Genomic DNA, 15,833 nt, shown 5'->3' with positions numbered 1-15,833 from the left:
GAATGACTGACCATTTATAACCCCCACTGGACACAGTAGGGAGCCCTCCTCTGAAATAATAATTTCTCAACTCCAGTTTGGGTTTCACTATGACAGTCAAAATATCCATTCTCAAAACATGGAGCAATAATTTTCCCTTCCCTCTCAGTCCCATAGATTCTCCAAAGAACAATAGACTCCATCCTTCCATGAACTTGAGTGGGACCCTGCTAGACCGTGGGAGAACCACTAGAGTGATGATTGGAACTCAACAGCTGAGGGAAACCCTAGAGATCTTTTAGTCCAGCACCTTTATTTACAGATAAGAAACTGAAGTCCAAAGAAATTAACAGCCAGATGGGTCCTCAGTAGTAAAACTGGGACCAAACCCTATTTTTCTGATATATATATATATATATCCTGATTAGTCCATGAGAAAATGAAATTAATAAATTCTTCCACAGTTTTCCCAAAGAGGAAATACAAATAGTTTTAATGCAGTATAATTTTTGTCTTCTATTTGTAACTTCCACTTACTCGAAACAAGTGGCCCACTGGCTAAAAATTCTCAGAGGCTATATATTATACAAAGATTTTCATTAGAATTGGGTATGATAACATAGAATTTATCTCAATTGTACTATTGATATCATCTCCAATGTGCCTGGTTTACTCCTGGTAATTAAACATCTGTTAGTAATATTGATTAAATATTGATTTGAGCCAGGATCTTAGAGTAACAGGAGTAAACGGAGAATAACTGCCTAATTTTAAGTTGTTTTCTTACGTGGCCTTGCAATTATAAGAAAAATAAACTTTTTAAGAAGTAAGATGAAAAAAAAATTTTAAAAAATTAAAAAAAATAAAATAAATTAAAATAAAATAAAAGAAGTAAGATGAGGGCCACCTGGGTGGTTGGGTCAGTTAAGCATCCATCTCTTGATCTCAGCTCAGGTCTTGATCTCAGAGTTGTGAGTTCAAGCCCTCCATTGGGCTCCACACTGAGTGTGTGAAGCCTACTTAAATATTTAAAAAAAAAAAAAGATGAGATACCATATTAAAGATCTTATGATGGCCAAATATTGAAACATGTATGCAACAGACAGTTACGTGCCATAGGAGTTTAGGGAGAGGCCACACATTTCAGTATCTTTTTTTTTTTTCAGGACATTTTTTCCTCCTAAGGAATAAACAGCACATAAAATTTTGTTCCACCAGCAATATGTATAGATTAGATTAGGAGTTCCACATGGTATGACTGTTGGTGGTTCTGAGTTTTGATTGTTCAGAAAGTTAGGCAGCCTACATAATGGAAATTATTTGGGGGAAAAAATGTCTAATTATATTCCCAGGTGAATACAAGGGCTACCTTCCTCTACTCCTGCAAGAAACCATCTTAAGTACACAATAATATTCTAGGTAGGGATCAGACTGTAACTGAGGTATCTATCTGGACTATTCCATACATTCAGGTAGTTAACAATTCAAAAGCAGAATGACTTATGTTAACTTTTTATACATATAAGAAGATCCTTAAAGTGGAACCTGAGCATCCTAGGGAAAAATTATAAAACATTAGGTAAACAATAGGCTAAAAATAGGCATAAACAAATATTTAACATATTGGAATATGGACTATAGTTTAACCTATGAAGCTAATTTTCAAACTCACTTTAAATTGATTTGGTATAAATTTCTATCTTAAATTTCTTGGCAAAGCTTATTAACAAAATAATCATACTACTTAATCTCATTCAAGACAAACAAATCACTGAATATCTAACATTGAATTTATAAACAGTACCTCGACTTATGACCTGTATTTGTCTATCCTACAAGGATGGAGAGAACAACTTCAACAAACTAAAATATTCATAAATTGAAGCTAATAATATAAATAAATATATTTTCTATATACAACCAGAATTTTTCTAAATAATATCTAGAAATCATATTCTAGATACGATTTTCTGGATGAAAATCATTTCTCAAAAGTGATCGCCACAGTTGGAGTAGGCTTGTCTGTTAGTTCAATACCTACCCAGCACCAAGATGCTCAAGTGAAAAGCAACTCAGTCAATAGCTTGAATATTTTGCCCACATGTTACTGAGTATCTATGTATTTAGTAACACTTGAATACAAAAATGGAAAGTATTATTACATTCCTTTTTCATTCTTTAATTTTAATAGATACAGTAATCCCAATATTAAGATTTTGTCTGCCTTTGTGTACACATGCACACACACACACACGCACACACAGAGCAACAGTGGATCAGCTTTTCTAACAAATACTTAAAAACCAAAGTTATAGTGAAAGTACCATGTCCTGCAAGAATGTTATTTGTTATAATCTAATTATGGCGGAAACAATCTGATAATACCTGTTTACAGTAGCCTAGCCACTTGATATCAATTACTCAATATTAGATATTTACTGAGGCCTCCTGCTAGGCTTTGCCCTTCCTCAAAGAGATCCAATCTAATTACAGAGACAAGAAATAGACCTATGAATTTTAAACTAACAACATTAAAACTCATGCCTTATCCACATATCAGTAAGAAATCAGGAGCACAGACACATGCTATAGGAGTTTAGAGGTGAGAGCTGTTTTTGTGGACTTGGATGGTCCCAAAGGATGACACAAAGGTTGTAGTTTTGAGCTGATCTGAATGGGTGGTAGATTGGAGTCATGAAATGACTGCTTGAATAGTTATGCACCTTGGCAAAAGTCATTTAAAGCATCCAATACTAAACCTGGCTGTTCTGTTTTTTCACAGTTATGTATACACTGGTGAATCTCAGAAAGAAAAAGAACATCAATTCTCAAATTAACAATGTTTATAATTACTTCCGAGTCAGAACCAAAAACTCTAGAAACATAGGTTGAGTTAAAAAAAAAAAAAAATCACGAAGTCCTATATACATTCATACCCACAAACCCTAGCTATGATCAGAAGCACCTTGCATTATTTTCTTTAAGCCAGAACCACCAGTATTCCCTTTCTTTCTCTGAGAAATTGCATAAATAAAAATAGGAAATAAATCCACTTCTTTGCAGAGATAATGGCTCACACTTAAAACACACCCCAAAGAATCTCTCATGAAAGACTAATGCAACCAGTTCATATCTGTAAATATAAATTGCAGAGAATGGAATCCTCAAGTGAGAAATTATTTCTTTCATGTTATCTTCTAGTTTCAGGCACCAGCTTTATATAACAGTTGGAAATGCTGAAGTCTCTATTTGGTTATTTGTAAGAACACTCTAGTTCATTGCAAAAGTAAGTGGATATGGCTTTGTTAGCGAAGGGGCTATATATTTAATGTCCATTCAATGTTTTGGGAATCATCAATTGCTTGCTCTTGTTTGGTGCGGGAGTCATGTTATGTTAAGTGCATCCACAACCAAGTTGAAGAGCAGATGTGTGGTTTGTGTCTTTGTCCATATAATTTTCTGTTTAGACCAAATGATATTATAGCTGAAAATAACATACCCTGATTTTTCCTGATGCGTGCAGCTCCTCCAAAGTTTAATAGGATATGGCCGAATATTTCTTCCCTTGAGGTTTCTAACCCCAAACAAGGTAGGAGCATGTAAAATTCCTACTGATATAAACTCCCACATGGTTAGGGGGAAAATCCCGTGTACTGTTGCTCAGCACTAAACACAAGCATTATCATGAATGCCGTGTCTTTGAAAGAATCATGAATCAAGTATTATTTCTAATATGGAGAGTGTCCTGGAACTATTGTAGCGAAAGATACAGGAAGAAATTAAATGGCATAGAGGAAAAAAAATAAAATAAAAAAAAATAAGTGACATCGAGGTTATAAGCACTTTATCAAATTTAGGTCGAATGGCATTCAGTCCCAAGAGAAGCCTAGAGTTTTGTTGCCATCACAATTTGGAATATGAATAAAAAGCCTTAAAACCTTGTGAGTTGGTACAGGCATCTTCCCACCGCCCTCCCCCCTCCGGCTTTACTCCTCTTAACTAAACTGACCAGTACATCAGTTGATTGAAGATTGGGGATGAAAATTCATAAAGGCAGTATTGTAACCCCTAAGAGAGTCGTTTTCTTTTACTGTTGCTCCATATTGACTGGCAGAAATTCGAATCTCTCTCTGTCTCCCTCTCTCTGTCTCTGTCTCTCTGTCTCTCTCTCTCTTCCACATCACAGTATAGTTTCTCTGTTGGGGCTTCCCCTTTGAATCCTCTATGAATGAACAATTATTCCTATAGCATCAAGGGCAAACTGCTTTCCATCTGTCCTTAGAGCAGTAATTGTTTTCTGACTCCAAACATAAAAAAAAAAAAAAAAAAGTAAATAAATAAAAGAGACACCGACCGCAGTGTGATTACACTGGAAAGGAATAGAACTTTTAAAAGATGGACAGTGAAATCCATCAGATGCAGTGCAGTGTTAGGTCCCCGTTAACATTAGCATCTAGCTGATAGATATACATAGACATGTATAAATAGGATTTTATTTTAATAGAAAATTGTATTCTTTTGCCTTCTCAAAAAAAAAAAGGCACATTTTTGGCTTCCACCTTTCTTCATTACATACAGGATGTTCCTTTTAAACTCTAATGAATACAGATGGAGGAGGAAATGAGCAAAAGGAGGAACCAGGAAATAGCTGCTAAGCAAAACAAAATATATTAGCAATTTGTTGGGGAGTCAAATTGGAAGGGCTGCATTTTCAGTCCTTGATCAGAGTGATGAAATCGAGACTGTCCTAGATACATATATTAGTAGCAAATAGAATTATCTTAATCATCTGCTCCAAATGAATTTTTTCAAGTTTCTGCATACATATGTGAAAGAAGAAATACAGATCAAGCTCACCCCTATTAGTATAATTCTGTGAGGATTCGGGGGAGGTTTAGTGGCTTTATTCCTTGGCAAGTTCAATGAGAGCATCCTCAGTGAAATGTCACTCAGTATTTCCCATTGAATTTCATAGCTCGACAAATTATACAAGACAGGATCTAAGACTTAACACTTCTCCACAGTGAGTTTTGAGATGAACAAGATTATGCATTGTTCGAAACCTGAAACAGACCTAACTTAATTATTTTGCCTATGTTTTCTGTCAGTGTCCCAGTACTGAAAAACTTTCAGAAATCTCCAGCTACTATCAGGTGCAGTTTTTTAGAATGTGGATAATGAGTTCAAATGAATTTATTTGAGAGGCAGCACAGTTAAATAAAGTGCTTAAATTCGAAATTTTAGCTAAAGGTGCACTTTCTAGCAGAGGCCAGTTCTCTGCAGCCGTAATTTATCTTGTCAACATCTGCAAAGAGCATCAGGCTCTCCCTGGCTTTTGCTATCTTCACAAACAACTCATCATGAATAATTGGAAAAGAAATGGCAGGCAACTTAGAGAGATATCTCTGCCATTTGCAAGCCGATATCATCACAAAGGTAATACATGTTGAGAAGATGATGACATTTTTTAAAGGTAGACAGATTCAAGGTGACTCTGAGCCTGAGTCCAGCTGGTTGATCATTGTGATTATGTTCTGTGATATCTCATCAGTTCAACAAAAATAATCTGACTGGCTTATATGCCGATGAGCTTTTGGTTACCCAGAGAGAATGACATAGTGAATTGGGGCAATGATACCAGGAATTACCTCAACACAACTACTCCTTTAGGAGAGGGACAGTAGGGGATCCTAATATCCATATTGTTACTGGAATAATCCTTGCATAACTGGATTCTTAACTTAAATGGTGATTTTTTTTTTTTTTTTTTTTTTTTTTTGCCTCTGAAAATAAACTTCTAATGTTAAACAGTTTTCAGCCAAATACGAGACATCCTTTGTGGCTGAAAGCATCTCCCAGAAATGACCTATACAAATAGTCTCGTCATTCAGGGCTACTTTTCGAGTGGGTTGATGATAAGTTATTATAGTCTGAACGTTTCACTATTGTTTCTAATGTGCTGTTCATTCTTTTAAACCTATCCAGTTGCTCCCAAATTAGCTTTGTCAACAGTTTCTTCTGTTCAAGTTGCAAACCACAAGAGAGGTAGGAATTCTTGGATTCATACAGTGATTTCATGGTGTTATGTGTTGTGAAACATTGCACTGTATGAATCTGGAATATCTGTGAAGTGTACCCATCAGCTTATTGGTGAGGCATGTTGACTGATTCCAATCAATGCATCACACAGTACTAAGATTGTCATCTGTTAGAGAAAAGAAAGCTTCACTCAGAAGTTTGACTGCTGTAAGTTAAAAATGCTGCAACATTTGTTTTCTGAAAGATTAATGTGTGAATAAGCATTAAAACAGTTTAGGGTCCTGTTTCGAACATGAATGTTAGAGTATTAACATTGTTGCTCATTGGCATTGAAAATAAGGAAACCCACTTTCAGTGAGTTTCAAGGATGCTTTTCATGAGAACAGAATGGCAGGTTCCATGTTTTGTGCCCATTTAACTTTGTGACAAATGAAAGACCTTGTAATTTCTATTTCGACTGTTTGGAATGAATTTGAACAAATACCAGTGAATCTGCACTGGGTTCGGCATTGATTATGACCTGAAAATAATAGTTATACTACTTTCTTTAAATGAAAGCAAGCAATATCTCATCTGTGACTCATGAATAGCCCATTCCAGCTAGCATCTGTCATTCACAGAATGAAGATTTTTCAGGAAACATAAAGACTCTTGTTTTGATTTTACCATTTTCTTTTAAATGTCCTATGTGACAGGTGTGTCTTGTTTTCCATCCTTGACTGTTGGGCTTATGTCATGATTTTGGTTGGGTTTTTTGTTTTTTAGTTTGTTTGTTTGTTTGTTTGTTTGTTTTTTTCATGAAACACCCCTTACAAAGAAATATATTTATTAGCAAAATTGAATTTAGATTGACCCACTTGGTGAAAATGACCATAGTAGTTTCTTTATTCCTTATTGAATAGAGTCAAATCATTTTCCAGATTTCAATTAATGTTGAGTTGATCCTTCTGTGGTGTATAGAACAAAAGATGAAACTGTTCCGAAGATGGGAAGGGGAAACTGACAGTATCCTGTCTTCAACTTTCCTTACAATGTACTTTCACATGTTAAACATTGAAGGAGCCCTTCTGAGGGGAATGCAAATGGATTTGAAATTTGGGGACTGGAAGTTCTTTAGGAACAGAACAGCCACAGGTTCATAGGGTCTCAAGCCTGCTTGGGTATGAATGCACATCATAAAGCAGTCATTGAAGGCACAGGAGGGAGATCTCTCTTTATCTCCCAAATGCAAATCTACACAAAGAAACCAAGGAAGTGGAGGAGAAAAGGAAGAAATAGGGACTTCCACAGATTCCATCTCATTTATGTCATGTCAAGCACATTGGAAATACAAGAGGCCTCTTGACCTGGAATTGGACCCTGCATCGTTGAGGTTTGAATACATCTCCAGAGGCAGGAAGAAGCCACCTAATGACTTATATTAAAAAAATCCATATCATCATCAAATGATGTATGTGGAAGAACTTCAAAAGCTACATAAGGTTGCAAGATAGGGTGGGGGGTGGGGTAAGGACCAGCAAAATGCTACAGCCACTTTATTGCCACCCCTGGAGGAGGCCCCTCAGAGGCACACTGACTCTGTGAATATAGTAAGGGGGAAATATTTTTCAAGAGTTTTCATTCCTTCACTTTCTATCTAAACTCTTTTTCCCAAATCATCCTCCTCCTCCTCCTCCTCCTCCTCTTCCTCCTCCTCCTCCTCCTCCTCCTCCTGCTGCTGCTGCTTCTTCTTCTTCTTCTTCTTCTTCTTCTTCTTCTTCTTCTTCTTCTTCTTTGTGACTAAAATGAATTTTCATCAGCTTTCCTCATTTGGCCAAGAAAGAAAAAACAACCTGGGCAATTCAGAGTACTGATCTCATATTTCCATAGGCAATGTAACATATGATTAGAGGCAACATGGGAAGAGTCAGGAAGAAGACACCAAAGGGAAATTTAACCCCTCCTCTTCTGACATTGCACTCTTTCTCTCTCCAACCTCTTGTTTCTGGAAACTCCTCCTTTCCTGGTCTTCCCTCCAGCCAGGGTCAATCAGAAAGAACCTTTACCTAAGAAGATGGGGTCTTTCCTGATCTAGAAAGCCAACTTTGAACTCTCCTTCTAAAACATCCCTAGCTTTTATTGGTCTTGACTAGCCAGTCACTAAGTACCATATTATCATAACTGCTTTATATGTTCTCATACAAGTCACATATAAAATCCCCCATAGAAGATTTCCCACCACCACCACCCCCAGGGGACTTTGGTTGTCACAGCTCGGAAGTTGCTACTGCATCTAGTAGGCAGAGGTGAAGGATGCTTCTGAATATCCACCAGTATATAGGAAAACAAAGAACTATTCGGACCAAAATGTAAATAGTGCCAAGGTTGAGGAACGGCACTAGACTCTACATGGCTGGTTCATGTTGTCCCTTGGCACCAGGTGATTCTCAGGAAATATGTGTTGCCAGTGCTTGCATGCCACACCATGGAAATATGTTGTAGAGGACCCCAAGAGTTTGTCTACACAACAGCAATTAAAACTTGTCTACAATGTAATTTGAGTTTGAAAAACTATAAAAAGCCATAGCAATGTTTACAAATCTCTTTTTTTCTGCCAAAACAGATCTTCATAGACATATAGACAGCTCTCAGCTAAAATAATCACTAACTCAGTTATATCTTGTTGTGTGGCTGTTGTTTTTCTAAGCTCTTTAATATATGGATATAGCCAGACTCTTATGGAATTCAAATGGGGAGAAATGAATTTAAACATCATTTTCCTCTTGTGTCTTCCTCTGTTTTACAAAGGAAGGCACCCCAGAATCATCACAGGTTCATTGATATGTTCATTTGACAACATTTTTTGAGTGCTTAGTATGTGCTAGGAGGTGTTTTGAGTTCCATGATTCCATGGTGAACAAAACAGATACAGTCTACACTCATCCAATTATGCTCAGAGTATGGGGGAGAAAATTGTTTTAAATATACTTTTCAGATACTACAAATTCTACAAAAAAATTAAATAGGCTTAGAAAACTGGGGATTAGTATGTTTAGGCCAGGAGCTGTTACTGAGTGAGTGGTCACAGAATATTCTTTGAGCAGAAACCTAAAAAACAAAGTGAAGAAGGAAGTCATAGGGATGTCCAGGGGAAGAGAATTCTACATGGAAATAACAGCAATAACCCAGGTGCCTTTAACTAAAGATGAAATAGTAAGAGGTGGTGAGATTCAGAATGTATTTTAAAAGCATAGTCAAGAAGATCTGCTGATTGATTGATTGATTGTCGAGGATGAGGGAAAAAAAGAGACACCAAGAACAACTCCAAGAATTTTGGAGCTAAGCTCCAAAGCTAAGCAACTGGAGGAAAGGAATTGCTATTTACTGAGATAGGGTGAGCTGCCTGGGTGAGTAGCAGGTTTGGGAAGGTAACTTAAGAGCTCAGCTATGAACATGTTGAAGTTGAGGTATCCATTGAATGTCCAAGTGGAGACTAAGAATGCAGTTGAGAAGGTCAGGCTGGAGGAAGTCTCACGAGTTGATCTAGGCTGAAATAATTGTTTTGGAAAGGTCAGCATAGAGCTGGTATATAAAGTCATGAGGCTGGGTAAAGAGCCCTGGCTCTTGGGTGAGTCTAAAGAGCAAGAAGTTCCAAGAACTAAGCCCTGAGACATTTGAGGAGAAAGGACAAAAAGGAAAAGAGAGGGGGAAACAATGGTGAGTAGGGAAGAAGAAGCAAGAGTGAGTGGGTGGCTCCAAAGCTCTCTGTTTCAGGAAGGGTTGCCTGACAGCCTTAAAGGTCCCTTTGAGGTTTATGATCATGAACTTAAAGTGAGACTTGTTTCAAAATAGTTGGAGAAATGATCCAACTACATTTTAGCTGCTGGGGTGTAGGCATGGAGAGATGGGGAATTGGATTTAAGCAAGATCAGGTTTTCCCAGGAGACTATAATGGGATGGGCACTAGAAGGGCAAAGGAGATGAGAATGAATGAAAGGAAGTCACCATAAGGAAGGACCACAGACTCCATACTCTGTAAGAAGGGGAAGGAGGACATGGTAGGTGAATGAATTAGAAGATCAAAGAATTATTGAACTATTAGTATCATCACTGCAGGGTCTTAATATGTTAATATAGCTCAGACCACATCATTAATGATCATTCAAGGATTCTGTGCCTATGTGGAAAGACCAGTTCCTAAAGAGTGGAAGATTAACAGAATACTAAAATATAATACAGCTGCCTGATAATTACATTTGAGGTGTCCTCTCATGTTTTTCAAAGATCTTTTTCTCATTTTACATTCTCAAATATGTCATGGCCAGAGAAGACAGCTTTATTGAAGTCTCAAAAGAGTCTTAGAAGTCTTAAAAGAATTAAATTGCTACCCCATTTCCTAGATTATAAGACATATAGATATCCACTTATCTTCTAAAATACATTTATTAATATTGGGTGTGTAACTGATAGGTTCTATATATAATTACTTATACAACTTATATTATTCGCCTTTTCCTATTGAAATTGAGAAGTCGGTTCTCAAACAAGATGCAGAAACAAATCATCTTATCAAGAAAATGTATACTATTCATTGAATTCAAAGAATAGTAGATGTTAGTGTGACATTTGACATGTCCATGGAGACTCATGGGCTGGGTCCTGAAAGTGTCAAACTTGGATATCTACGGATATGTTTTCTTTCTTGGATAAAACTGTCTGTCAGATGGAGCTTAGCGTGTAGCTCTGGCCATTGGGCGGATCTTATGGAACCCTTCAAACACCCACAAAGGAACTCTATTAAGAAACTTCTCCAGCCTTATTCTCTACAGTTACCCCAGCTTCATATGTGTGCATGCTCTGTTCCTTTCTCATCTGAAGTGCCCATCCCCCACCCCCATCCTCCCTTTTTTTCCTAATATACCCACCTGCCCTCACAGAAGATTCAGTGTTAAGTCCATTGTTAGGTTGTTTTTTCCTCTTTTTTTAAAGATTTTATTTATTTATTCATGAGTGACACAGAGAGAGAGGTAGAGACACAGGCAGAGGGAGAAGCAGGCTCTCCACAGGGACTGATGTGGGACTCGATCCTAAGACTCCAAGATCATGACCCAAGTCAAAAGCAGTCACTCAACCACTGAGCCACCCAGGCATCGCAAGTTAGTTTTTCCTAATTCTCCTCGAGTTATTTGAATTTCTCCTTAGATCGCTTTGTGTCACTGTTTAATTTTCTTAGCATATGCTCTTTTGTTTTCTATTCTAAGTGTGTGTTTGCCTTACCCACAAAGCAAGCTTTTTGACAACAAGGACTTTTGTGTGGCTCCAAAGTTTCTGGGACAAATTTATGCACATAAAGGATACCTTTGGGAAAAAGCTGGTTAAATTATATTAGGTGAACCAAGGGCTGGCCTGGGGTCATGAATGTGAAGAACAACCTCCACCAAGGAACCTGTTCCAGAGGAGGAGAGTCAGAGGACAGGGCTGTAGGTACGCACTCCTCAGCAATTCCAGACAGCTCTGAAGAAGTCCTGAGGAAGCAATTAGATTTGGCAGTTGGGTCTCCTTCCTGCAACCTCTACTCTTGGATGGCTCTAGCCCAGAAAGGTTCTCCGTATTTCAAATCCTCAACCAAGGAAGGTTCTAGAGATCTTTTAGAGTTCCCAGGAAGTCAGAAATGCCAGCATAAACAAGGTGTAACTCGAAGTAGAGTGTATTGGAGCGAAATATTTGTTTTTTAAGAAAATTTAATTTGGTGATCTGTAATTGTACTACTTTTGTTGCTATTATTTTATTATTATTAATTTGGCATGCCTTAACAACTGAATTTATACAGATATGTTCTTATCCCATCTCCCACATCCGAGTCCCAAGGCCTCCTTCCCACTCTGTTCTCCTTCTCCCTCTGCTTCATCCCCAGTCCCAACACCCAGCACACTTGCACACATGACAAAGTTAGCCTCCTCTAAAGAAAGTGGCTTGCCTTCAGGAGCCTCCCTCTTCTTGCTTCTCTTTTAAGCATCGAGAATCCCCAAGGTGTTCACTCTATTTCTGGTGTCTTCCACTCTTCACCATTCCCAGTGTCCTCCTCTACTTTTTCTATCCAAATTTGACTTTATTCTCTCAGGACCTTGACCTCAGCTGTCTGTAGAGTAACTGGCTCTGCTCTAAATGAGTCCACACCATTCTGATGAGTAGCAGCATTAAAAAAAAAAAAAAAATCTAGTCACTCTTTCTTATTCCTCCTTATTCATTTTGACAGTGACTATTCATTTTTACTCTGCTCATCAAATGCAATACTTCCAAAATTTATCTAGGCCAAAAAGAGTAATTCAGCCCCTTGCATAGTGCCTGGCACATGGTAGATCAACCCAATATAATATTTATTGAATGAATGATTGAATGAATGGGCTCAAATAGTGGTTGTGTTTGGCTTCCTAGTGAGATAAAATAAAAGCTAGACATTAATAAGAGGAGTATTTTTAGATTAGATAAACAAAGTTTACAGGATCATGGTTGACTTTCCTCATAAATGTCCAGGCCTATCCCCATATTTTGAGAAGGCAAATTAGCTTCCTTTCCTACTTATTTCTTCCACCTCTTTTTTCTGTCTGATTTGATCATTATTGCCACCAAAAAAGGCTTTGTCTTTACAACTTCTTTGAAAAACGTTGAATTAGATGAACAACTTCTTGCTTCACTGAGATGCAACAGAGAGAAAATCGAGTCACTCTCCACCCTTCCCCTGGCTCTCCTCCTCTTCCCTCATCTCCTTGTCTAGTTCTTCCCACTATCATGCCTCAGCCTCAGAGGCTCCTTCTGGGGGAAACAAATAAAAGGAAATCTGGGGTATTGCCCAATAATTAGCTACCTAATTCTTCTTTTGTAGTGGACTAGCTTGAAACTTGGGTGAAAAGGAAATCTTAAGAGAATGTTTCCCATATAAATCATCTCCCTGCTTTTTATATTTTCTCTCACACATAAACAAACTTCAGATTTGGCCTGACGAAAGGCTCACAAAAGCTGTCTTCCCTCTTAGCATTTGGAAAAAACAAAAATAGAGAATTGTTTAGTTGTCTCGACCCTTATTAAATTTGCCACCATTTCTGGGAAACCCTGACCAAGTTACCATCTTGACGCAAATGATAATGAGACTCAAAACAAAGGAGTCATGGGTGGATGGCAGGCTCAGGCTCCAGATGTTCACATACTTCCCTCCCTCTTTTTAAGAGTGCAAATATGAAGAATAAATGAGGGAAATGACAAAGACAGTAAAGCTCTCGATGTGCAAAAATTAGAACTTTGCATCAATGGCAACTGAGCCTTCCCAAATTTTAAAAGGTGTACACCTGCAAATGCTTCTGTTCATATTGTATGCCAAGAATTAACACTCTCCAGTCATGTTCTGAATGTCCAACCTTTCTATCCTGCTTGAAACAGATGCTACTTCCATGCCAGTCACAACCACCTGTGGTCGCCATGTGTCATGTTGCATCGCATAGATGTAATGCCATCCCGCCATCTTTTCTCCACTCTTCATTTTATCCAAGCATGTAGTGTGCTATTACTCTGCTACTGTATACACTCTGTATACATTTCTGTTCTTCCTTGCAAGATTGTGAATGCTTCGGCCACTCCAATCGATGCAGTTATATCGATCTGCTAAATACAGTCATTTGCGTGAGCTGTAAACACAACACTAGAGGGCAGCACTGTGAGTTATGCAGGCTGGGCTACTTCAGAAATGCTTCTGCACAGCTGGACGATGAGAATGTGTGCATAGGTCAGTTCCATTATAATTTCAGCTACTGTTCTGTGCCTTTCGAGGTATGGGGAGCTATTTAAGGTGAAGAGGCTGTTGATTTGCATCATGGCTGAATCAGAATGAACTTTCTCAATGGAGAGAACATCCTTGTGGTAGACTTAAAATTCTCTTGTGCTGGTTGAATTGGGGGATATATTCTGAATCCTTATGTCATTGTTGCCTTAAAGATGATGAACAGAAAATCATGTTTAGAAGATGAAGAATTTTCTATTATTCTTCTCCCTTCCTTTTTTTGCATGAAATCTTAAACTCTGGTAATATTGAACTGATCATAAAGTCTTAAGTTGTACATTCAACTTTTAAAATGGAAACTCACTATATGGAATTTAATTATAGATATGAGAAATTAGGACAAACTCTTGCATATAATTGGTAGCCAACAAATATTGATTAAATACTGCCATTTGGAATTGAAAGCCATTACCAGTTGGTAATATAGAAGTTTGCCAGACTTTTCCATCCATAGTAATGAAATTCCATTTATTTAATTTTCCTTTAGCCTCTAAAAGGAGAAGCAATTTCTCAAAGCTATTCTAGGCAACTAATTCTCTTAGTTTCCAAGGTAAATAAGCTCTGGAACACTGGGTCTACAGAGTTCTCTCCAGCACTCTCCCCCACCCACCATGACTACTACTTGTAGTCAACTGGAGAGAACTTGCCCTTCCCACCCAAAAGAAGTTTCTCCTACCTTTTGCACAGTAGTATCTGTTGTTAAGAATGGGAGCTGATGGAAAAATAAGAAACAATAAATGGAATTTCACTCCACGATTTACTTTGAAGAAATGGCATATATTTAAAATGATCAAGTGTATGTGCATACCTGTTACCTCGCTGGTAGATAACTATGCAGGCAACTAATTTTAAAAGTAGAATTTCTCAAATAGAGATTAATTTAAATAGAAAACACATGCTGAAAAATGACAGTCTTTTCATCAAAAAAAGAAATCTAATTAATCTACATTTCTGGGATCATTGTTTTCTGATCGGAGTATCAAGGTCATATAGCTACTTGCCCAGGATCACCTAAGATAGCCGTGCGAGTTATTTTGAAATCAGTTAGGCCGAGTTTACATAATACTATTTATTTCTACAGTATGTTCTATTTTTCAAAGTGCCTCCTTATTTATTATTATTTGTGAATTAGTGGAGAAATCACTGGACTTAGAGGCCGGAGAGCTGGGTTCAAGTCCCAGTTTGCTATTTAATAGCTGTATGCTTTAGGTAAGTCATTTCAGAATTCCTGGTCAAACTGGGATCATATGGGATGCACAGGAAACACTTGGTAAACTGTGAAGTGACTTGCAAATATTTTTTTTTACTTAATCCTCATTAACAAAACTGTGGGGGTAAGTATTCCACTGATAATTTCCTCTACTTTTTAGTTGAGAAAAGTAAGGCAAATTGACCCAAATCATACAGCTTCAGCAAAGAGTTAGTTTCCTGACTTCAAAGCTTGAACACCGTCTCCCAACTATCCTGACATAATTAGCAAAACTAAGCTTGTCAGACTTCTACTTATGGTACGTGTTTTGGATGACAGTAGCAATTCCACTGTGAGCTTGCGAACAGAAGTTCAATTGCCTTTATAACTAATGGGGTTACAAAGATTTGAGGTTATTAATAACCCAAAAGACATGTAGCTGTTGGAATTTTGAATGCAGTTACATTTCAATGATGTCATTTGTAAAAATATATAAATGTCATACTATAAATATGAAAACAAGAGAAAAAGTAAAATAAATAAGGACATAGGAATAAAAATCATTTATATAAAACACCTGAGATTAAAATATTTTACAGTGTTAATTTCATATTATTTTAAGTAAATCAAAGAAAAAGCCCTAATTGAAAAGATTTTATTCCATATAATCTCTACTAGCAAGTAACTTAGCAATATACAAGTGTTTTACTCAGAATTTTCTATTCTTATGAACTTTGGCCTTTTTCCAGTCCTCAAGTAATCTTATAGACTATAAAATCTGTGCTTCCTATTCAATTTTAAGAGGTATAGTTCTGC

At 37.3% G+C, this 15,833-nt stretch overlaps 1 protein-coding gene across 1 annotated transcript in view; it reads left to right on the top strand.

Annotated features, from left to right (window-relative positions):
- The window catches only part of NTNG1 (netrin G1), a 317,109-nt gene that overhangs the window by 254,425 nt on the left and 46,851 nt on the right, over window positions 1–15,833 (top strand). Inside the window, exons 6-8 of the mRNA XM_038538947.1 lie at window positions 3,503–3,568; window positions 5,965–6,024; window positions 13,607–13,774. Coding sequence (XP_038394875.1) covers window positions 3,503–3,568; window positions 5,965–6,024; window positions 13,607–13,774 — 294 coding nt within the window. The remainder of the gene's footprint in view (window positions 1–3,502; window positions 3,569–5,964; window positions 6,025–13,606; window positions 13,775–15,833) is intronic.

This window comes from Canis lupus, chromosome 6 (assembly GCF_011100685.1).
Source record: "Canis lupus familiaris isolate Mischka breed German Shepherd chromosome 6, alternate assembly UU_Cfam_GSD_1.0, whole genome shotgun sequence".
NCBI classification, from domain to species: domain Eukaryota; kingdom Metazoa; phylum Chordata; class Mammalia; order Carnivora; family Canidae; genus Canis; species Canis lupus.
This window is presented reverse-complemented; position numbering and strand designations above follow the sequence as displayed.